Genomic DNA, 22661 nt, shown 5'->3' on the forward strand with positions numbered 1-22661 from the left:
CACACTCAGCTACGTCTTCAGGAAAGTGTTCGTAGTGAATAGGGTTCACGCGTAATCGTTCACTCCAACCTTGATTTTAAGGGCGTGCTTGAAGAATCAGGTCGACGCACCATCCATGAGGAAGATACGCAGCACAGTTGTTCGTTAGAAGCAGGCTTCACCATTTCTCTAGTCCAACAGTTGGAGGAAGCAGAGCGCAGACCACCCAAGAATTGCAGAGCATCGAAGCTGCAGGCAGGAAGGCAACCCATCCATTTTGGAGAATTACAACGGTTGCTCCATGAGCAACTTAGAGACTTCAAAACAAAAGGAAACTTGGAGAACACACTACGCATGTAAGCGACTGTCATGAATGTTTCACCATTCATAAACGAGATCGAGCAGAGACGACCTCCCCAGAGGTTCTCATGTTGTTTAATGGATATTTGGACCCAGACCGGCACCTGAAGCTCTAACGAAGTGTCATGATACTTCACAAGCTAGACATACCTTTGATGCACCATGACTTTGCAGGGAGTAGTTCAGGATTGGTTCCATACTATGGCCACACGGTCTATCGACAGTTTCAAACAACTCGTCTTCGTTTTCATGAAGGAATACTCAGCCTATCAAGTTATCAAGAATTGTCTGATCACCATGTGGTCAAGAACTCAAACGAGGCTATCAGGGGTACATTCAGCACTTCAGACCAAGAAAACCAAGATTGTCAACTACAATGAAACAGTCGCATGAGCAACCTTCAAGCGAGGATTGCCAACATCATCCACCCTGCAGAGATAGCACCATAAACCCAAAACAAATCTTAGTTGAGGTATTTAACTTAGCAGCATCATATGCTTTGGAACGACAAAAAAAAGGGCAGCTAAGCGCCATATGATATAACCTTATCTTCCGAAGTGGAGGAAGAAGAAGAAGCCATGACTGCTAGGGTTTCATAATAGGATTTTAGCACGAGATAGGATAATAATATGAGTGCAGGGACCTCCCTATATACATATATCCATACTCCCTTGATATCAGGCCTATTAACTAATACCTTGGATATTCCAAATTGATTAGGGTTTCGATACAGTCCTCATAGGTATTGAACTCTTGTCAAGTCTTAATAAGGTTACTTGAATATAATTGCATGTTATTAGGACTCTTAATCTAACCAAGTAGGATCGGAATTTCCTCAACATGATAACTCATACACTGAGCTATCAGTTTGTCAAGAACAAGAACTCATTCTTTTTGACACTCACATCTTACACTATATTCCACTAAGAAGTTAAATAATAAAATTAAACTATTGTGAACAAGAAATTAGCGATCCTAATGCTACTTATTAGACCATACCTAATAATTGCTTATAAATTGAAATCTTTTTCAATTTCCTCGTTCAAGAACTAGGTTGCGCATCTTGAAACGCGTCCAAGAGGTTGCGCACGTCTTGAGACGGCAGTCGCGTTCTGACTTTTTTAACAACAAAGAAACCTAGTAGAACCTTCTTGAGAGCGAATATCCTGAAATATCCCCAACAATAACACGTACCAAGACTGAAACAGAACTTTTGGCAAAGGGTAACTTTGTCCAATCACTTGAATAAAAACCTCCACGGGAACGGCGGCAGTTGCATGATACCGTGTCCCAGTAGGTTTGGTAGGTTTTTCTTGTTTACTTTGAATTAGTTCACAAGTCTGGCTTTCTTTGTTGATAGACAACTTCAACGTTCTCATCTTCTCTTTCTACCAACATTCCCAGAAAATTCATCTCTGCATATATATATAGGAAGTCTCCAGGTGTCTTACGGAAGACGTGATTAGGAACAATTTTCTCTCCAAGTGCCTCAAACAATAATCAGTCAGAAAATAAAAATCTGGTTTTGGTTTGAGATAGTTTCTGGATTTGCGTTGTTTTGGCTGCGTAGTACGTCAGAGATCATATTTATATCGATCAAAATCATGGGAGATTGCAGGCCATTGGGTTTCTTGCTGGGTTTGCCTTTTGCTTTGATCGCATTGGTCTTGTCTGTTCTCGGTGCTATCATCTGGGTTTTCGGGTGAGTAGTAATTCATTTACGGGTGATTCCTATTTTGTTGTTTTTGCCCTTCCTTCAACAAAGAAACTTTACACAGACAATGTGCACGCTCTGCTAACTTTATATATATATATATATATATATATATATGAGATTTATAAATTTTGTTTGATGATTAATCTTAATTTTGCAGGACGGTGTTGAGTTGCTTGTGCCCGTGCTGCATTTGTTTTAGTGGATTAGCGAATCTTGCAGTTTCTCTTATCAAGCTTCCTGTCAAAATTATTACATGGTTTATTGACCAGATCCCTTGTTGATCATGTCTCTCACATTTCTTGTATGTTTGTACATTTCTTTCTTTTTACTTGTTGATTCTTTATCATTGTATTTTAAGATTTTATTAGATTCGAATAAAAACGTTTACATCGTATGAAACACTTTATTCGCCCAATCCGGCTCATACTCACTGACATCGGCCACGGGCCACCGTCCACCTACACCCGGCTGCACGACCACTACATCTGGCACCTCCCCGCGTGTACCAAACCATAGCCCCCTCGCATAACTTTAAGCCTCTGAAAGTTTTTCTCGTATCTCCTTTCCAAAAGCGATCCCCTTACAGTATCCGAAAATGTCATTAACTACGGGCAATTTGAACAGCACATTCTTAAACTTCTTTTCATTAGCAATACTATCTGAGCCTATATAAGATCAAGTAACTATTAATCGCTCTCCAAAAATCTAACTATACGCTCCTCATAAGCATATTTCTTTTTAAATATAGAAGGCTTAGAGTAAACAAATGAAATCTTGGGGTAACAATAACAATCCCCGAAAATAATAGCAACAATCTACCTATAAATAATCCCTATCAAAATTTGCTTTGTTCTCAAACATTCTCTTAACTGTTGCCACGATTCTAATTTACATTCTACGAATAAATACAAGAAAATGGGCAAATAATATAAATACCCAACCCTCGTCTTCAGAAATTTTTAATAATCCCCGTCAAAATTTGCTTCTTCTCGCACATTCTCTCTAAGAACATTTTTGTGGCTTACGTTTTGTTTCTTGGTGCTTTGAGGCTCTCACCAAATCTCTGGTAGTATTGCATTTGCTGTGTACACAGTAATGGAAAACGAAACTTCAAAAATCATGGTACGGAAAAAGGAAATAGAAAAGAGAAGGAATTGTTCGTCGAGAGGCATTAGGCATATGAAAATCAAAACATCACCCACACCTGGTCAGTTACAGACGCTGCGATCTTAGCCAGTGCTTGCTCAAAGTGAGATTCTTTTATCGTCCATGGAGATGCATCTGAAATCCTCTCAGGTAATGTCAATTTCTCTTCAAGAGCAGCCATAGCAGCCTCATTCATCTGCATCAATCAATATGTGAGAGACAATCCAAATCACATCTCCTCCCCCTTTTTTCTTCCCCACCAATCCAAGAGAGGTCACAAAAACTCGACTCCAAATGAAATATTAACCTTAACGTCACAAACAAAGAAAAAAATAGAATGCATATTTAAGCATAGACAAACCAGTGCAGCAAGATCAGCTCCACTAAAATTTTCACACGTTTCCCTTTGTCCAATCTCACTCAGATCTACACTGGCATCAATAGGCTTCTTCCTCGCAAGTGCTTTTAAGATCAAACCACGCTCATCTTTTGTGGGTGGGGCGACGTAAATAAGTTTACCGAACCTACCAGGCCGCAGAACAGCACGGTCCATTACGTCGGGTCTGACAAAAGGTATGACATGTAAGAGGTGCAGAATGATTTTCCTTTATATCAACTAAAACTGAAGAATGAACAAAGAGCTTTACCTATTAGTGGCACCAATAACAAATACACCTCGTCGCTGCTCTGCGCCATCTAACTCTATAAGTAGCTGCAGTTGCAGACAGTCAGTTCATTCTATAAATGAATAAAAAACGAATAAGTTTCTACTTTCTAGGCAGTCAGTTCTTGACTGCCTTTGCAATTAATTTACCTGATTCAGCAGCCGCTCAATAACCCATCCGCCTTCTTTCCCCCGCTTTGTTGTTAAAGCATCAACCTGTCAATAAGTGAGGAAACAGCTTTAAAAGGCTACGAAAAGTAGGACACATTTTCCATGAAATTTTCTCCATGTCAGGATACCAGAGGACATGAAACCTATGTCACCTAGTTTCAAACAGTCATTTGGATACTTAAAAAGGAATTCAGTGTTTTATATAAGAAAGAGTGCTAAATCAATTGAGAAATTAGACATCAATACTGTCAACAAGTGAAAGAAAATGCTTTAAAAGTTTAGCTTTCTCAAAAAATTTTGTTATGGTGATCTGAAATGAGGTTTAGCACCATGTAGGACCAACTGTTGTTAATGACACTACAATAATTCAATCCAACTTCATCATAATAATTCCGTAATCTATTCCTTTATATGATTAAATGTTCAGATGAAATGATCCAAACCTATGGAAGCCGATAGTATTAATAACATTTAACAGGAAGAGAACCACAAACCTCATCAAAGAAAAGTATGCATGGTGAGCATGTCCTTGCCCGACTAAACAATGTCCGAACTGCCAACTCACTTTCTCCAACATATTTATTCAAAAGTTCGGGGCCCTAACCAGTTAAAAAAGCCATGTCAACCAAATGGATCCTCTCAAATTATGCAAAAACATACATTGAAATGTTCATTGTTACAGCGACCTACATTAACAAGACAAAACATCAATAACATTCAATGGGAAAAGCAACGACTGACCTTAATGTGAATGAAATTTGCTCCTGCTTCATTAGCGACAGCCTTTGCTATCAGTGTTTTACCACATCCAGGAGGCCCATAGAGCAAAAATCCCGTCTCTAAATCTACTCCAAATTCCTGAAACCACAAATCATTTCAAAAACATAATTAGCCACTTGATTGCAGACTTAAATAAAACAATTAAATAGACTAAGGTAAAATACATACAGAAAAACAGTATGAAGCATTGACCCAACACTATGATACCATAGAATACTGTAAATATTCATGTATAGCATGCACCGCAATAAATTAATAAGTCTCCAATGATGGTAATGTTTAGATTTAAGTTTCTAAAAGTTCACAATGTTTTCCAGCAAGTATTACATGAAATTTCCATGATAGTTCTTTTTGGTGATATTCATGTTGTAACAAAGCGTGCAACTTTTTCGATAAAGTAAAAAATAACTCATGATATTGTTTGGCATACTATTCTTGTACGTAGATTAGTAAGTTCTCAATAAAAGACCCATCAGAACCCCCACCCAAGCAAACTATTTCACCAAAAGAGATATGTTTAAGGTGACATGTTAGGCTCTTTTTACTTGCAAAAGTGAATGGTATTGGCTAAGGAATGTGACGTTATCCTGTTAATTATCGTTTTTCACTACCCATAATTGCCGCAGAACATAATTTCAAAATGAAATATGGGGTTAAAACTACCATATAGAGATGAAAATAATTTTTCTACCTAAGTATGCACCATAACAATGAGCTATGAAGTGTGGAGAGTTAAGCATCATTATTAAAATTTAAAAGTGGCAGAAATGGGTAAAGAAGATTTGTGTTGATCAACAGTGATTATGTTCAAGATCTTTTTAGATCATATCATGCCATTCCAAGGCACATTTTTTAACAAAAATATATCTCTTTTACAAGCACACAACATACCAGCCATTCCGAGGATACACAAACTTGAATAAAAAAGAAAACAAAATCTTAATCTAGAAACACATACACAGAGATTAACAAAATTAGATAAAACAATAGAAAATGAAAATAACAATTACCTCATAGTTCTCAGGATATTTAACACGTCTAACAATATAGCGATCAAACTCCTTCCTTAAAAGATCTAATCCACCAACATCTTCCCATTTTACATTAGGAATTGCAGAGAATCCTTCTCTTTTTGACGACGGCTGAACCACTTCAACTGCTTCCTGCAGAAATGCACATGCTAAGACCATTACCACGAGAATTTAATGCACAAATCAGAATAACTGGTTATTAACTCATAGGCAACTATGTAAGGCAAAATATGTGGGAGAAAATGTATAGGTAGTTAATTTCGGAACACCTCAAAATCAGCCATAGTGATCGTGAGCTTTTCCATTTCTTCAGGCAACCATGGTTGCATCCACCACTCTTCATTGCCTTCTTCATCCATAGTATCTACAGACATATCATTCTTCCTCTTGTGTATAATCCTTTTCATGGCAATGTTACCAGCTCTGTCAGCCAAGGCTTTCAAATCGGCCCCAACAAACCCTGGTGTAGACCTGGCTATTTTAAGAAGATCAAAAGAACCTTCAAGTTTTAGATTGCGTGTAAGCACAGAAAGAATCTTAACCCTAGCATTTTCATCTGGAACGCCTAAAACAATCTCACGGTCAAATCGACCAGGCCTCCTTAGAGCACTGTCAACAGCATCAGGCCTATTGGTCGCTCCAATTACAAGAACATAGCCAGACTTGTTATCTGAACTTTGTGAGTTAGAATCTGCATCAGCTGATTGTACAAGCCTATGAGATTCATCCATGCAAGTCATTAGTTGTGTGACAATTCGCCTCTCCATCTCACGCTGCAAACTCTCTCTTTTCGAAGCAATTGCATCAATTTCATCAATAAATACAATAGAAGGGGCAGTTCTGTAAGCTTTAGAAAAAAGCTCTCGTATATTTTCTTCGGATGCACCTAAAATTAATGATGGCCATGGCAACATATTACAATTTTACAAAAGGAATTTCAAGAACATAAGAACCCTAACAGTACAAGGTTTTTCAGCTTGAAAATTTCAGTCATTGAAACTATGAAGTGAGTGATCGTAATACCTGAGACACCAGAGACGACTTCGGTGGCAGAAATCTTATAAAAGGGAATGCCGGTTTCATTGGCAATGGCATGAGCCAATTTGGTCTTGCCACAGCCGGGCGGGCCATACAACAGAATCCCAGACATTGGCCTAACTCCGAGCCACCGCGGGAGCTCTGGATGGCGAAGCGGCACAATCACCTCCATCTTCAGCTCCTCAATCACCTTCTCCATCCCACCTAAGTCTCTAAACCTCGGCCCCTCACTCCCCTTCACCTCAACCTCTCGGGAAACCGATCCCTTGGCTTCAGCTTCTCGGAATGTCTCTTGGCCCCCTCGCCCTCCATTTCCGCTCATTAGCCCAACCTTCTCGCGACCAGGAAGCTCAATTTCGACATTCTTCTCCTTGTTCTCCTCGGCCGCCTTAGGCTTCAAGGCGCTGCTGGATCCCATATACGATGCCCGGAGGCTCGATTTCATCACATCAAACTCCGGCTCCACTTTGTCGCTGTATATGGCGTCGTCCGAGTCCGATGTCGACACCGCCCCATCCTCATCCTCCTCTTCTTCCTCATCATCATCATCATCTGAAGATGGAGGGTCACCATTGCTCTGGCGAATCCTTCTGACGTGCGCCGTCTCCATTCGCTGCAATCTCTCCTCCATCTTATTGGCCTTCCGCCTCCTCTTGGAATTGCTATGGCCCACTTCATCTTCTTCGTCGTCTTCTAGGTCGCTGACATGGATTAGGTTTTTGGATAGCTTGAAGGAAGGGGAGTCTAGGGTTTGCTGGACGAACTTGGTGAAAGATTGCAGCTTGATGCGGTGGTAGTCTTTGTAATTAGTACGAAGTTGATGGACGATTTCGTCGAGAGAGGAGGAGCGGAGGTGCTTGAAGGTCTCCAGACGACAACGGAGAACCTTCTGCTTTTGTTCGGAGAGGGACCTCCCTCCTCCATCGAACTTTCTTGCCGTCTTCTTCATCTCTTACTTGGCAATGTTGGATGCACAGTATCAGTGAGCCAGACCAAACTCAAACGAAACGTGAGGCGCGCTTAATTTAATTAGGGTTAGAATTTAGGTGGCCATTAAAACGGTGCAGTTTAAAGGCTATTGATTATATAATTTTTATTTTTCAATAATATTTTTTATGGATTTTTCAATAATGTGTTGGTTTTTTGGACAGAAAAAAATAGAGGAGTAATTAAGGATTTGTTTGCAATAATTACATGTATCTAGTACAATATTTACCTTAATAGTCAAATGATAATTGTATTAAATACACATATTCAAATGAATATTTCTTAATCATTGAATACATGCAATATTATAATCAATCTCGTAATTTAAACCAATCCAATTTAAATGATAAGATTTTAAATTTGTGGCCGAATTTTTCAACTAATATACTTTTTTTTTTAGTACATCGATATTTTTACACTAAGGAGAGGAGGAGATCAGCTAGGCCAGACAATGGGCAGCCTAATATGGTATTGAATTCGTCATCTACGAGATTCGAACCTAAGACCTCTCACTTCTAAGTGAAAAGGAATACCATCAAACCGTAGTAATGAGTAGCTTTCACGTAATATACTTTTATGAACATTATTCTATTACGCATTATGAGAATGGTATGATATCTCGTCTTCATTTTTCAATCGAAATAATGGTATCTTCAATATATCAAAGTCACCAAATTGGTCACATATTGATCCTGGAAGGCAATTCAATAACAAATATAGCCATGGGTCTACAACCATATCTGTATCAAGCTAGATTCGCAACAGTTATAGCCCTTGGAAGGTGGATTGACTCGAATATGAAGCAAGGAAGCGACTCAACCACTAAAACGATGAGGGCCACAACCACCTTAGAAACTAACTAGTTGAAAGTGATTTCGACCCACCACAACCACATGCCCGACTCAAACCCACTAATTTATCCCGAAATGAAAATGTAGAAATGGTTTTGAGGATGACACTTCATTGAAGCATAAAGGGTTGCTCACAAAATGGTGGGTAGAGACTAAAGAGATGGGAAATGATGAGGCGCGAGGAAAGGGTGGAGAGAAGGAGTAGAGCGAGAAGGAAGGGGGTTTGCTGCTGACTCTTACTGTAGCAAGAGGTCGGTGGCTGTAAGAGCTTTAGTTAGGGTTTGGTGTTTAGGTAACAAGTCATAGGAAAGGCAAAGAGGTTTTTCAAGACTTTATATGGTGTACAATGTGCCACATTATTTAATGCACAACCTTTTTTTTTTTTTTTTTTTTTTTTTTTTGGTGAAAAGTTGCTTTATTCCAACACAATAATTACACAATAAAAGGCCCAAATACATACGCATAAACAAAAAGAAGGACCTCAGAAGCAACTAAAGAGCTCAAAACAAAAGTTTGAGCCCAAAACAAAGAAAACACCAAAATAAACCCTAGCAACTTCAACCTGCCAGCGCTGGAAAGCTGCTTACCAACCAACAGAAACAAACGTTCCTTGCACACACCTGAAAACAAGCTTAACATAGTCTCGAAACTAAAAGAAAACGAAGTGAAAACAGAACCCCAAAACAAATCCCTAAACACTACCGAGCACCACACCAGTATCTGCTACACATTGGAAAAAGCTTGTGGGAAGAAGCAACCCATTAGCAACAAGGGCAACAAAGTGAAACCCAAAACGAAGGAAGCAAGTGGGAAATAGCAACCCACTAGTAACAGTGTCATCAAAGGCAATCCCAAGGAAGTTGGTGGTGTGAACACCCAAGCAAAAAATCTATGCACCTTTCGGGTAAAATGCAAAAAATTGCGGTATAAAGATGGAGAAGCCAAACCAGGATGTGAAGTCGAAGAAGGATGTGGCTGATTGGGTGGAAGATGGATTGAAGTGCTGAGGAAAGTGGAAGAAAAATGAGAAAAAGATGGAAAGAAGATGCAAAGAAAGGGAAAAAGGAAGAAATGAAAAAAAAAAAAGGAAAAAAAGTAGAAGGAAGGAAGAAGGAAAGTGGAAGGGAAGAGAGAAGGGAGAAAAAAAAGGGGAAAAGTGGAAAGGAAGTGGAAGGGAGGAAGGAAACCAAGGAAAAATGGGCTATAAACAGAGAACTCAGGGGCACAAGAAGTTGGAAGAAAGTGACGATCAAGCCCTTGGAGAGGGGGAAACTGAAGCCCAGGGGAAAAAGGGCTATAGACGGAGAACACTCAAACATTGTTGAGAAAGGCTCTCACAAGGAGAGAAAAGCTGAGAGCTTGCTACATTTTAAATTGGTTAGAGACTGATTGTTTGAATTATAGAGAAAAGGTTTAGCATTTAATGCACAACTTTGGTGCATGAAGTTAGTATATGTAGCACCAGCCATTGTGAAATATACAACTTATGAATCGTGAATACTAACGATGCAAAAGATTGAATTGTACTAAAAATCGCAATGCACGATGACAAGTGTTGTGCTAGACCAACCCAACAAGAGTTCTTGTAACCTTCTTTTGGAAGAAAGGAAAGCAAAATAATTTTCTGGAAAAGTTCAAGGACACCATCTTAATTGCTCATGTTCAATTACTTGAACTACAATATGACCGTATTCTTTTTCACTTGTAAGTGTGAGATATTAAGTTCCAATTTCGTAGATGACGAATTCAATACCGAATTAGGTTATCTATTATGTGGCTTCCAAACTCTTCTTTTAATGTAAAATATATCGTTATACTAAAAGATTTAACAAAATAATAAAAATTCTAATTGAAATTATTATCGTTGAAACCATATTTTGTTAAAAAAAAGTTAAGAGAATGTTGATTTATTAAAGAGAATATACATATTTATTAGAAAAAAAAGTATCCAAGTATTCGCCCATATGGTTGATCATGCCGTGTTACTTGCCAATATTCTTATGTTCTCACGAAGGTAAGGTTACTAACGTATGAACTCATTTAGAACGTTTGCCGATATTTTTGTCTATCAGAAAAGCTTACGAAATTTAAGAAACTGTTTCTACTACAACTAACATATGCCCCCTCACACTGATTGTGAACGGTTTTAATTTTATTTTTTAAATGAAATGAGAGAAGAGACAGAATGTGGGTCTGGAAAAGAAGGTTATTTTTAATTTTTAATTAGAGTTGGAACAAGTACGGCTTAAAAAAATATATATATTTTGATTGTGTAAAATTACATTACTATCGATTTGTTTTTTACTTTATCTTTAAATTTGATTATAGGGTTAGAATAATATTTCATAGAGTTTTATTAATATTTAATTTAGATGTCTTTTTGGCTCTCTTCAAAACTTCCAATTTCTCTCTACAATTCTCTTCTGCTTCACTCTCTCCCCTTCATACTCTCTCTTTTTATTTTCTGGAAAAGATTCAAGGATTTTCAGAACTAATTGGAAAAATATTCCATTTAAATGGAAGTTTAACAACTGATTACAACATCCATCTCATGGAAAATTGTTGAATTAAACGAGTCTTGCTGCGGATGAGTCGAGGACCTCATTAATTCAGGGAATTCATAATTCATTTTTCATTTAAAAAAATAATTGGCAAAGGAGACTGAATAATTTAACATCAATTATTAACCATAAAAAGTAATAACATCTCAACACATAATTCCGAATCGAAGAGATTCAATCATTCAAAAAGTGATATTCATATATAAAATCCAAGCAAACAAACACCCCCACATCTTTTTTACAGTCAAAATCAAGTACTACAAACGGAAAATTAGACATAAATAATCAGCCAGATTAATTTTCTAAATAAAAAACAAAAATGATAAGAGATGGATCAGCCTCTTATACTGTTCTAAAAACCCCATCTAATACTTATGCGTTTAAAAATTAAGAAATACCCGACTAAGCATCGACCTAAATTACAACTTATTTAAACAAAAAAATAAATAACTTTTAATTTGCATTTAATTTTTTTTAATAAATTATAAAAAAACTTGCTAAATACTTAAATGAGCACACCAAATAATTGTTTATTATATTCAATACTTCATAAACACACTTACGTACACGAAATATAATAAATTTATTTAAATCCGCCTCTATGCGTTACGTCGTAGCTCGCCTCCGATTAGCGCCTAGTGTGTTCTAGAACGTTGGCCTCTTATGTGCTTAACCCTGAACCAGCCCTTCCTCCACGAATTTCCGACGACCCTCACTCCTCTGTTCACAAAGTGCTTCAGCTCCCTCACCTTGTTCCCCAAACCTGCCATTCTTTCTTTCTACTTTGAGAGAGAAACCACCTAAAGTTTTAGAGTGAGAAGAGAGCAGACAGAAGCAGAGTAGAGAGATAGGTTTGGTTTCGCGGGGTTTTATGGGGGAACTATGGCGGTTAGAAGAGGAGGTGCTGTAATTGTGTGTTGGTCACGTCTCTTTTCAAAAGGGGACCGCCTCGGATCCAACTCACGCGTCACACGTGGCGGAAATCCAACGGAGAATGGTTTAATCGTAAATAATGCCTGATTAGCCGACGTTAATTGCGGGATAAGAATAAGGATGAGCTGGCATGTGACATCTGTGGTTTTTAATCGAAATTTGAAATGGGGATATTCTTTGGGCTCGCTCTTTGGGCTGATATTTCTGAGCTGAAAATTATGTGAGAGCATTTTTGCTCATCATTAAAACATTAAAAATTATGGTGTATATTTATTGCATATTTAATTATTTTTCATATATTTTTTTACTTAATTTTAGTTAATTTTTTTTTTAAAATTTTAAAAGTAATATTTAATGTCAAATTTAATTAAAATTAGATCAAAATATACGTGACAGATGATTAATTGTATAATGAGTATACACTTACGGTGAGAAAAAATGTTTCAATTATGATTATAACAGGTGTCCAACACCAAATTCTTGAAAATTTATCACATTTTTTTTTATTTTCATATACAAAATATGAAGTTTACTGGAGTTATATTTTATTTTATTGTATTATTTTCATATACAATCTATCAGGGAAAGGCACTTATCAATCCAAATGTAAAATTTTATTTTATTATATGGGACCACAACCGTTTGTAATTTATTTGGAGTTTTAGTCGACACGAAGCGGTGGGTATGGAGTTGCTCTTAAGTTTCAAATCATTGCTACAGTATGGTGTTCAATTCAAAATAATTTAATGAAGTTGTAGGCCACGACCCAAAAAAAAAACAGAAAAATTACATTTAATCTAAATCAGAAAAATTACATTTAATCTAAATTAGTTTTTCTTAATTAAAAATTAGCATTTGCGTACACATTTTGTGTATATGAGCATATTTTTTTAGAAAATAAGAAGGACATAGGGAGAGAGAGAGAGAACGTGAAGGAGTGGGAGGTTTTTTTATTTTTATTTTTTATTTTTTAATAATAAATATTAGAGGTATTTTAACTTCATATGTATGTGAGGTTTTGAAAAAAAAAAAAGCACAATTTGGTTGTTTGAAATCATATTTTTGCCCCATATTTCTTATTCATGATATGTTTTAACTAAAGAGTTAAACTGGTAATTTTATAAAATTTTAATTGACAATGAATGTTTTATTAATTAGTAAAGATAATTAAACATGGGCATGTTCCAACTTCGAGAAAATAAAAATTGTTACAAGTTAAATACTTAGTGCTACATTGAGTAGAACCAAATGAAGGTGGTGGGTGAATCTGGTGGTGGGTTACAGTTGTTAGATTTCTTTCTTTTTAATTTTTACGTTTCGAGTTCAAACTTTTTTCTTTTCTCTTTATGATGCAATTGATACGCAAAAAGGAGTTTATGGGAATAATTTTCCATGACTTTTCCTAAGGCATGAAAAATACATTTCTCCATTTTCACATTTGGTGAAGTTGGAAAACGAAATAGGAAAGAGAGAGACAATTTAATCTTATACCGTAAACCAATCTTATCATGACATAACTTTGACAAAAGGTCCAATGTTATACAATAAATAAAGTACATTAGCAAAGAACCTTATCTTTAGGTCATGTTGGAAAGCAAGTATACATGTGCAAGCACTATCATGATACAAATCTAGGGCCTTCCTGGATGGATTGACCTATGACTGATTTGCTCTGGTTCTTTCCCACTAACTTCCTCCTTCGTTCGAAGAAGTCATCAGCAGTGAAGCCAGTGAAAAGTCGTACACGGAAGAGAAGTGTAAAATGGGCAAGGACGAAGGCTTTGGAAACAAAGGACGCACCAATCACTGATTGACTCTCTTACAGCCCAGTTGGAATGGTTTAAAATTGTTGTAATAATATTCAGTTTAGAATACCGACAACACAAAAGAAAGAAAAAAAAAAAAGGGTGCAAAAATCATTGTGGCGTAATTTCTATTACGTGGATGTTAGTGGGGAAATGACTCTGTGACCTGTATCCATATACAGGGGAAAGAGGTTGGCAAATAGAGAAAAGAAGAATATGATGATTCCTTCAAATCTCATATTTCTGTTACAGAACATAATTGTGACTTGTTGAAATCACCATGGTCCATGGCCCCATTCAAACTTCATCATAACAGCTTCAAATTAAAGAATGCCAGTTGCCAATAATATTCTATCATTATGTTATTCCAGTCATAAATAGTGTTTAAAATATCAATAAAAGTAAAAATATCCATATGCAAATTTAAAGAAATATTGATGGATGTATCAATAACGGTTGATTTCGACGGAAATTATGGAAATTTGCAACGAAATATGTATATCAACACTTTCAGATTTAGTCAAAATTAGAGAATTTTTTCTCAAAAAAGTTCAAACGTTTGAAATTTGTAATGAGTTGCGGCAAAATTTATTTAGTAAATATGGCAAATATAGTCGATATTCATTGATTTTCCCATATCTCGCCGATATATAGTGAAGTTTTCATTTCACCTATCCCTTTTTGTATCGGTCCTTGATTTTTTGAATATTTCGACGGAAATATTGATAATTTTGTGGAAACTTTAAAGAATGACTACAAATGGCTAAAGAATATTGTATGGCTTTATATATAGAACAGGTAAAGGGTTTATCAAAAGACGCTTTGGCCGAGTGGTTAAGGCGTGTGCCTGCTAAGTACATGGGGTTTCCCCGCGAGAGTTCGAATCTCTCAGGCGTCGTTTCCTTTTATTTCCCCTCAATTATAACTTTCCTAGAATTTGGCGAGCAATTGCAGCTGACACGAATAGTGGGGGAGGTTGGGGTTGGTGGCTGCAAACTGCAAGGCCCGGGTAGCTGTTAATTTTTTTTGTTTATATTTAATTTTCAGTTTTTATTTTCTAATTAATTTTATGATAATTTAACAAACTAACAATGTTAATTTGAAAGATACGTGTCAAAAGACTAAAAAAGAGACACAAATGAGACATGAAATTTAGTACATCAAACCCTTGGCCCTGACGTTTAGGGTTAGGAAAAGAAGAGAAAGAACAAGGAGATGGCGTTGTAATTTTTCTATTGATCGTACTTTAAGCTTAAGTCTGCATCTCCTCATTTTATCATAAAATATTGATATTTATGCACCAACTTGACGGAGAATATTAGCATCAGTCGAAATTAGAATAGAAATGTAGTTGTTTTGTTCACTTGTTGGAGCCAGTCGGTTTGTGTTATTGAAACTGAAAGGTTCAAATATAGTGCGAGTTACTTAAAGTGGTTACAAAATCGAGTAAGAGCTCAAGTTTCCGGTCCAAGAATAAGAACATCCAAGTACACATCCAATGATGAACAACTGTAAGAAATTCTCACCTGATGAGTGAGCTGCACTAAAAATAGCCGAGCTTTTCAAAACCGCAGACTGCCATTTCGTAGTGGACCAAATTTACAGTTTCTTCCAGCACGGGAGTGACAATGCAGTATACGAGGACACAAGCAGCTTGTGAGATGTTGCTGCTTAATTGACAAGATTTCCTTCAGTGCTTGAAAGAGAACAGCATTTCCAGAACATTGTTAAACTGCTGATCTTTTCGTTTAGAGAAAAATGAATGGGATGTAATAAGAATTTGAGAAGAATTTGACAACGGAAACGTATTAGACTTGTGTGATGCAGTTTTGAGATCCTATTTCTATGATATCATTCGCCGCTACCAAACATCAACCAACATAAAAATGCTGAAATCCTGCCATCTCGTTATCTAAAATATGTGTTTACGAATCACTAAGTAGCGCTAGAGTGTCAGCTGCAGAATCATGTCAGCAGCAAACCAAGTCATCAGGCCATGCAACAAAATATATGCTTCCAGGTTTCTGATTGCCTTTGGTTCATTTTGGTCAGTTTGTTTTTGTGCAGATTACCTTCGGTTATTAAGTATAATAAGAAAACCAGAGAATTACGCTAACCTTGGGCCCAACGACTCTATCAGCAAAGAAGGAAGAAAACCAACGCGAACAGAAAGCCACATCCTACGAATGATGCCAACAGCCAGCTCCTTTCTTTTGATGGTTTGTTAGCCTTGAAGAAATCCACAAACTTCTATTGTGGCTTAGCTGTACTCTGCAGAAGCAACAGAGCTGCAATGAGCTCTCAAGCAATGATATTGCCTGCATTGCCAACAAGAAATTGGAAAGAGAAATCGACGGTGTGCAAGCTGCATACTTACTAATTCAAAATCAAGCTTCTTAAAATTGAGAATTGCAAATAGTTCCATGTGCTTTCACAGCCATGGTCCCTTGGAACAAATTGAACCATAGTTTGATGCATACAGCCGATCGGAGAAGCTAATTATTACGTTGAACCATTTTCATATCCAACCCCTAATGGACTACGCCTATACTTAAATGTTAAATCTTGAAAAGAGAAATAACATTGACCGGATCCTTGCGCTCTCTTACCGCAAATCACAATTTGTGACACATATAGAGAAATGACTCATCAACCAAAATGTTTCTGCACGAGTGTCAAACCGTGATTTCTCCAAACGAAGGAATGCAATGAGCCAATCATTCTCCAATTTTTTTCAATAAATTCCGCTCACAATTCCCATTCTACCAAGAATCAAATACTAAATAGTGTAAATAGCCATTTTTACTCGATGTCGATAACAGAAATCAAGAAACAAGCTCACCTCTGTCTGTGGATCAAGAGTAGGTTCATGCAACAGATGAGCGGCCACGGACAACCCTCCAAAACATATAGGAATGTGCAACTGAACATATAGAAGCCATAGTGCTCCACACACTTCCATTATCCCATGGAGCATCTGCTGCCAGTGCCGAAAACCCCTACAATTTATAATCACAAAGAATCCATATTGCATGTTTTTTAAAATTTGATATTCTAAACTAGTTTGCTCTACGGGTAGCGGATTCAAACTTGGATGCAAGGGCGGACAGAGCATACTGCTCTGGCCAACTGCCTCATGACAACGAACCTGGGAAGATGCTTCATGGGTGCTTTCAGTTTCATCACAAAAGCATTTGAAACAATGTTGGGAGTGCATGATAAAGTGGTGGACTTGAAAGTGGTGCAACAGAGAGAATTATGGGGAGATAGGAAGGAAGCTAGGGGATTGGAAACATGTCCTCCAAAACCAATGGACATTTGTTTACAGTGGTGCGACTGCTCGTGCTGGATAACGATAAGTACTTGCAATTTTATAGCTAAAATGCAGGGACACTTGTCACACGACGCTTTGGCCGAGTGGTTAAGGCGTGTGCCTGCTAAGTACATGGGGTTTCCCCGCGAGAGTTCGAATCTCTCAGGCGTCGTTTCTTTTTATTTTTCCCTCAATTATATGACCTTTTTTTTTTTGCTCTGTTTCTCTTTGAGTTTTTTGATAGATTCGTGTAAGTGAGACAGTCTTTTTTTCCAGTCGATGTAGATTCGCCTCCAAAATTTCTCGAGTTCCCGGGAACCATCTCCTTCCTTCCTGTAAGCCTCACAGCTCTCTCACTTGGACTGACCCAGGCATGTCTTATCCTCTTCCTTCACTTTCTCATTTATTCTCAAATTTACGATTTTATCAGAGGGTTTTAGTTTGGGGTTAGGATTCGTATTAGATTTTAGTTAAGGTTTGGTAATTAGGATTTGGCTGCTTTTCTACATTTCAATGCACTTCAGTTTTATTATTATTTTTAATTTTTAATTTTCATGTATGTTTATGAATTTTGGTTATGAATAGTCCAGGATTGTTTATTATCCAAGACATCGACAAATTTGTTGGTCATGTTAAAATTTATCTTCGGGGAGGTCTGTATCCAAGATCCTCTCAGGCACAGTGTGGGCAGGTCGTATTGTTTTAAAAGGTTCCATTAGCTTGGGAAATTTCAAAGAAACAACAAAACTGCAGAAATTTCTTTAAGAGTTTTTGGCTTGGAAAAGAAAAAACTTAAGGGCCCGTTTGATAACTGTTTCGATTTTCACTTTTGGGTTAGAAATGAAGGGAAATGCGAGGAACAAAGAAAAGATGAATAAGGAGATGGAGGGTTTAGGGTACTAGGTAACAAATAGTGATAGCGTGATAGGTGAATATTATGCCACGATTGTGCAAATTTTTACGTGTTTCTATTGACATTACGTAGGAACTTGCAACAACAATGAGTTGGATTTTTGGTGCGCCTGGGGACTAGGAAGGCAGCTTGGACACATCAAAGTAATCGGATAAAGGTGGACTGTGTGTGTTCGTGCTTCTTCTGTATCCTTCAACCACCTAGTCTTCAAATATATAGAACAATAAGCAGGAAGTAAAAGTAAAAAAAGAAAAAAAAGATATGTCGGAGACTCTCTGAACAAAGATGATTCTTACAACGCAGAAGAGATGTACAATAGAATTATATGTCCCGTCTATAAACATTTCATACACATTACACCACAGTGGTCCAAGTCCATACATACAAACTACAAAAACTCCCTTAATTTGGAAGGGGCATTGGCAAGCCAGTTTGCTTCTATCTTGCAAGCTTGCAGTGATCAGTCTCTTATCCAACAAGGTAGACAAGTTCATGCACATGTTATTTGCAGCGGACTAGTCAAAAACAGCCTTGTCGGTACAAAGATCCTGGGTTTGTATTTTCTCTGTGGGAGCATTATGGACGCCAAGAACATGTTTTATCAGCTTGATTTGAAATATACTTTGCCTTGGAACTCAATGATTAGAGGGTTTACTATGATGGGTTACTTTGATTATGCCTTGCTGTTTTACTTTAAGATGCTGAGTTCTGGAGTTTCACCTGACAAGTACACTTTTCTGAGTGTAATTAAAGCTTGTGGTGGTGTGAATAATGTAAGATTGGGCAAAGCTGTCTATGATACTATCCAGTTTATGGGTTATGGAGTTGATATATTTTTGGGCAGCTCTTTGATTCGACTGTATGTGGACAATGGTTGTATTCAGGACGCGTGGAGCTTGTTTGTGAAAATGCCTGTCAAAGATTGTGTTTTATGGAATGTTATGCTTCATGGTTATGTTAAAAATGGAGAGTTAAATAATTCTGTTAGAATGTTCTTGGAAATGAGAAGTAGTGAAGTTAAGCCTAATGCAGTGACGTTCGCTTGCATTTTGTCTCTTTGTGCTTCAGAAGCTATGATTGGTTTTGGTACTCAACTCCATGGGCTTGTTGTTGCATGTGGGTTGGAGTTGGATTCTTCTGTAGCTAATACATTGTTAGCAATGTATTCTAAATGCCAATGCTTCTCTGATGCCCGCAAGTTGTTTGATATGATGCCTCGAACTGATTTAGTGACATGGAATGGAATGATATCAGGTTATATACAAAGTGGGTTTATGCTTGAGGCTTCACGTTTGTTTCAGGACATGATATCTACTAGTGTCAAACCTGATTCGATCACATTTGCAAGTTTTTTACCTTCGGTTGCTGAACTAGGTAGCCTCAAGCAAGGTAAGGAAATTCACGGTTACATTGTAAGGCACTGCGTGCCTTTGGATGTGTTTTTGCAATGTGCACTTATTGATGTATACTTCAAGTGCAGGAATGTGGACATGGCACATAAAATTTTCAGCAAAAGCACCAGAACGGATGTTGTCATCTGCACAGCTATGATTTCAGGGTTTGTTCTCAATGGGATGAATTGTGATGCATTGGAAATTTTTAGAAGGTTACTTAAAGAGAAAATGAGACCGAATTCTCTAACACTGGCAAGTGTTCTACCAGCTTGTGCTGGTCTGGCTGCTCTGAAATTTGGAAAGGAATTGCATGGAAACATCCTTAAGCATGGGCTTGATGCAAGGTGTTATGTGGGTAGTGCCCTTACAGACATGTATGCAAAATCTGGAAGGCTCGATCTTGCTCATCGAGTTTTTCAAAGACTGTCTGAAAGGGATGCTGTTTGTTGGAACTCGATGATAACAAGCTATTCGCAGAATGGCAAACCGGAAGAGGCGATAGATCTATTTCGTCAAATGGGGACGGAAGGTGCCAAGTATGACTGTGTTAGCATTTCAGCTGCGCTATCTGCTTGTGCAAACTTACCAGCACTTCATTATGGGAAAGAGATCCATAGTTTCATGATTAGAAGTGCATTTAGTTCCGATCTATTTGCTGAGAGTGCACTGATAGACATGTATGCCAAATGTGGAAACTTAGATCTTGCTTGCCGTGTGTTTGACATGATGGAAGAGAAGAATGAAGTTTCCTGGAACAGCATCATTTCTGCTTATGGGAATCATGGTCGCCTTAAGGAATCTCTTGTTCTGTTTCATGAAATGTTGAGTAAAGGGATCTTGCCTGATCATGTCACCTTTCTTGGTATATTATCTGCTTGTGGCCATGCAGGCGCAGTTGATGAAGGAATTCTCTACTTCCGTTGTATGATTGAGGAATATAGGATCCCAGCTAGGTTGGAGCATTATGCTTGCATGGTAGATCTATTAGGGCGTGCTGGACATTTACGTGAAGCATTTGAAACAATAAAGAGCATGCCATTCTCCCCAGATTCGGGTGTCTGGGGAACAATGCTTGGAGCCTGTCGGCTCCATGGCAATGTTGAGCTTGCAGAAGAGGTATCAAGATATCTTTTTGAATTGGCACCGCAAAATTCTGGCTATTATATACTCCTCTCAAATATACTTGCTGATGCTGGAAAATGGGGGAGCGTGCTGAAGGTTCGAACGCTAATGAAAAACAGAGAAGTTCAAAAGGTTCCTGGTTACAGTTGGATTGAGGTAAACAACAACACTCATATGTTTGTTGCAGCAGATGGGAGTCACCCCCAGTCTGCTCAGATATATTCAGTGCTCAACAGTCTTCTTTTAGAACTAAGAAAAGAGGGTTATAATCCTAGACCTTACCTTCCAACACATCCACAGACATTGGGGATTTAATCTATAGACGGAAAGAAAATAGAAGTTCACTACACTCATTCGGTAGTTGGATTGGTAACATGTAAACTTACCTCCCCAGAGGAGAAGGAAGGAAAAAGGGTTTCAACTCTCAAATTAGAAATCTGAAAAACTACCGAAGGGGTCCCCTCTTGATTGTGTTTCCGACTTTGAAGATAATTAAACCAATGTGGTTTTGGAACCTTTTGCCACTTATTTGGAAGGTATTTTCAGCTATGAAGTTATGAAGGTGGGTTTTCATCTGGACTGGTTTCCAATCCTAACCATTTTTCTTACATTGTGGTCAGTTTGCCTACATAACATATACCCATTTTTCTTCGTTGATACAAATGTTCCAGCTTGGCCAGATGTATTATGTTTGTCCCATCATACAAAGGTTGATAAACCAAAAAGACAACGGTGGAAATACTCCTTTGCATTTGGCAACGATGTACCACCGTACAGAGGTTGGCATATAAGGACCAACATAAAGCTCTTAGAGTGTAGGGTCATGACAGCTCTTGATGTTGCTGAAAGCAGTTTGGGAATTGTTGCATCACACCAGGAAATTTTTGTGCTATCTATTGTTATAAAATTACGGATGATTATGGCTATTACAATTTACAACCAAAGGAAGGATCAGAGTTCTAGTCCATTGGGTTCCATTCTTTCAGTTACCTAACGAGGAAATCCGTAGGAACAGGGTAAACACGTTATTAGTGGTGGCCACACTAGTTGCCACGGTGACATTTGCAGCAGGTTTCACAATGCCAGGCGGTTACAGCAAGTCGGTCCTCATGAGGGCGTCACAACCTTGTTGCAATCAGTCTCATGGGGTGTACACAGCTCTTCCATTACGGCACAGCGACTAACTCGATCATTTTCGAAATGGGTTTGTTCAGTCCTAATAGTTGTTGCAGTACTGGGCAATGGTAATGCACTTGACCAAAGATTTGGTTAACCTTTTTTTGGGATGGTTTCATTGGGGCCCGGCGGTTCTATGTTTGGCTGGTTTCTTATCCTTTTCCAATGTTATTTCGATTTGGTCATCAATGATCTCTTCATAATATCCAAGTGAGGAGCGAACTTGTTTAATAAACAGAAAAGGTCATAAAAATGGTTAAGTTAAGAAACTCATGTCGAAAAAATATCAAGGAGACATGAAAAAGACATATAATTCGTTTGGATGTACTTTTAAAATGACTGAAAGAGCTTTTGGTGAAAATATTTTTGAAACCAATTCTTAGTAAAAAATGTAACTAAATTCTAGAAAAAAAAGTGTTTTTTCTAAAAGAAGCACCACTTCAAGTGCTTTTGAAAGCTAAAAAAAGCGTTTTAATTAAGTTATTTTAAAAACACATTAGCCTATAGTCGGGAACAATGAATCCGCAGCAAGTGAGGAGTGTAACTTGTCTGGTGTTTAAACAGAAAAAGTCATTGTAAAAATTGATGCTGCCCAGGATCGAACTGGGGACCTTCAGTGTGTAAAACTGACGTGATAACCACTACACCACAGCACCTCTTTGATGAAAGGTGCTTTAATTATCTTAGATAAATGATTAACTTAAAAGCGAAGCCACGAAT

The 22661-nt window shown here is 37.7% G+C and overlaps 4 protein-coding genes and 3 non-coding genes across 8 annotated transcripts; 4 read left to right on the top strand and 3 right to left on the bottom strand.

Moving 5' to 3' along the window:
- Positions 1-1684: 1684 nt before the first annotated feature.
- On the top strand, positions 1685-2457 carry LOC103934605 (signaling peptide TAXIMIN 2). Its single transcript, XM_009344362.3, has 2 exons — positions 1685-2041; positions 2214-2457. The coding sequence occupies exons 1-2, from the start codon at positions 1944-1946 to the stop codon at positions 2335-2337; spliced, it is 222 nt and encodes a 73-aa protein (XP_009342637.2). The 5' UTR covers positions 1685-1943; the 3' UTR covers positions 2338-2457.
- Positions 2458-2760: 303 nt separating this feature from the next.
- On the bottom strand, positions 2761-7907 carry LOC103934606 (cell division control protein 48 homolog C). The gene is made up of 10 exons (XM_009344363.3): positions 6872-7907; positions 6118-6734; positions 5828-5980; positions 4779-4895; positions 4532-4636; positions 4017-4082; positions 3850-3914; positions 3564-3765; positions 3261-3398; positions 2761-3137 (listed from the first exon to the last, which is right to left on the bottom strand). The coding sequence occupies exons 1-10, from the start codon at positions 7833-7835 to the stop codon at positions 3078-3080; spliced, it is 2487 nt and encodes an 828-aa protein (XP_009342638.2). The 5' UTR covers positions 7836-7907; the 3' UTR covers positions 2761-3077.
- A 6932-nt stretch (positions 7908-14839) lies between these two features.
- Positions 14840-14921, top strand: TRNAS-GCU. The gene has a single exon. It is a non-coding gene; the product is annotated as a tRNA-Ser (tRNA).
- Positions 14922-15436: 515 nt separating this feature from the next.
- LOC103934630 lies at positions 15437-17704 on the bottom strand. 2 transcript variants are annotated; one of them, XM_048584099.1, is made up of 3 exons: positions 17172-17704; positions 16866-17022; positions 15437-16294 (listed from the first exon to the last, which is right to left on the bottom strand). In XM_048584099.1, exons 1-3 carry the CDS (start codon positions 17468-17470, stop codon positions 16274-16276), a joined length of 477 nt encoding a protein of 158 aa, XP_048440056.1. In that variant the 5' UTR covers positions 17471-17704; the 3' UTR covers positions 15437-16273. The 2 variants fall into 2 exon arrangements, with proteins under 2 accessions (XP_048440056.1, XP_048440055.1); XM_048584098.1 differs by having other exon boundaries at positions 15437-16341.
- On the top strand, positions 17427-17508 carry TRNAS-GCU. Its single transcript has one exon. It is a non-coding gene; the product is annotated as a tRNA-Ser (tRNA).
- A 617-nt stretch (positions 17705-18321) lies between the features above and the next one.
- LOC103934609 (pentatricopeptide repeat-containing protein At4g21300) lies at positions 18322-22130 on the top strand. Its single transcript, XM_018644348.2, has 2 exons — positions 18322-21327; positions 21437-22130. The coding sequence occupies exon 1, from the start codon at positions 18558-18560 to the stop codon at positions 21078-21080; it is 2523 nt and encodes an 840-aa protein (XP_018499864.2). The 5' UTR covers positions 18322-18557; the 3' UTR covers positions 21081-21327; positions 21437-22130.
- Positions 22131-22524: 394 nt separating this feature from the next.
- On the bottom strand, positions 22525-22597 carry TRNAV-UAC. Its single transcript has one exon. It is a non-coding gene; the product is annotated as a tRNA-Val (tRNA).
- Positions 22598-22661: the final 64 nt, after the last annotated feature.

Source organism: the organism of the source record quoted next, unplaced genomic scaffold (genome assembly GCF_019419815.1).
Source record: "Pyrus x bretschneideri cultivar Hongxiangsu unplaced genomic scaffold, Pyrus_bretschneideri_v1 Contig20, whole genome shotgun sequence".
Lineage (NCBI taxonomy): Eukaryota > Viridiplantae > Streptophyta > Magnoliopsida > Rosales > Rosaceae > Pyrus > Pyrus x bretschneideri.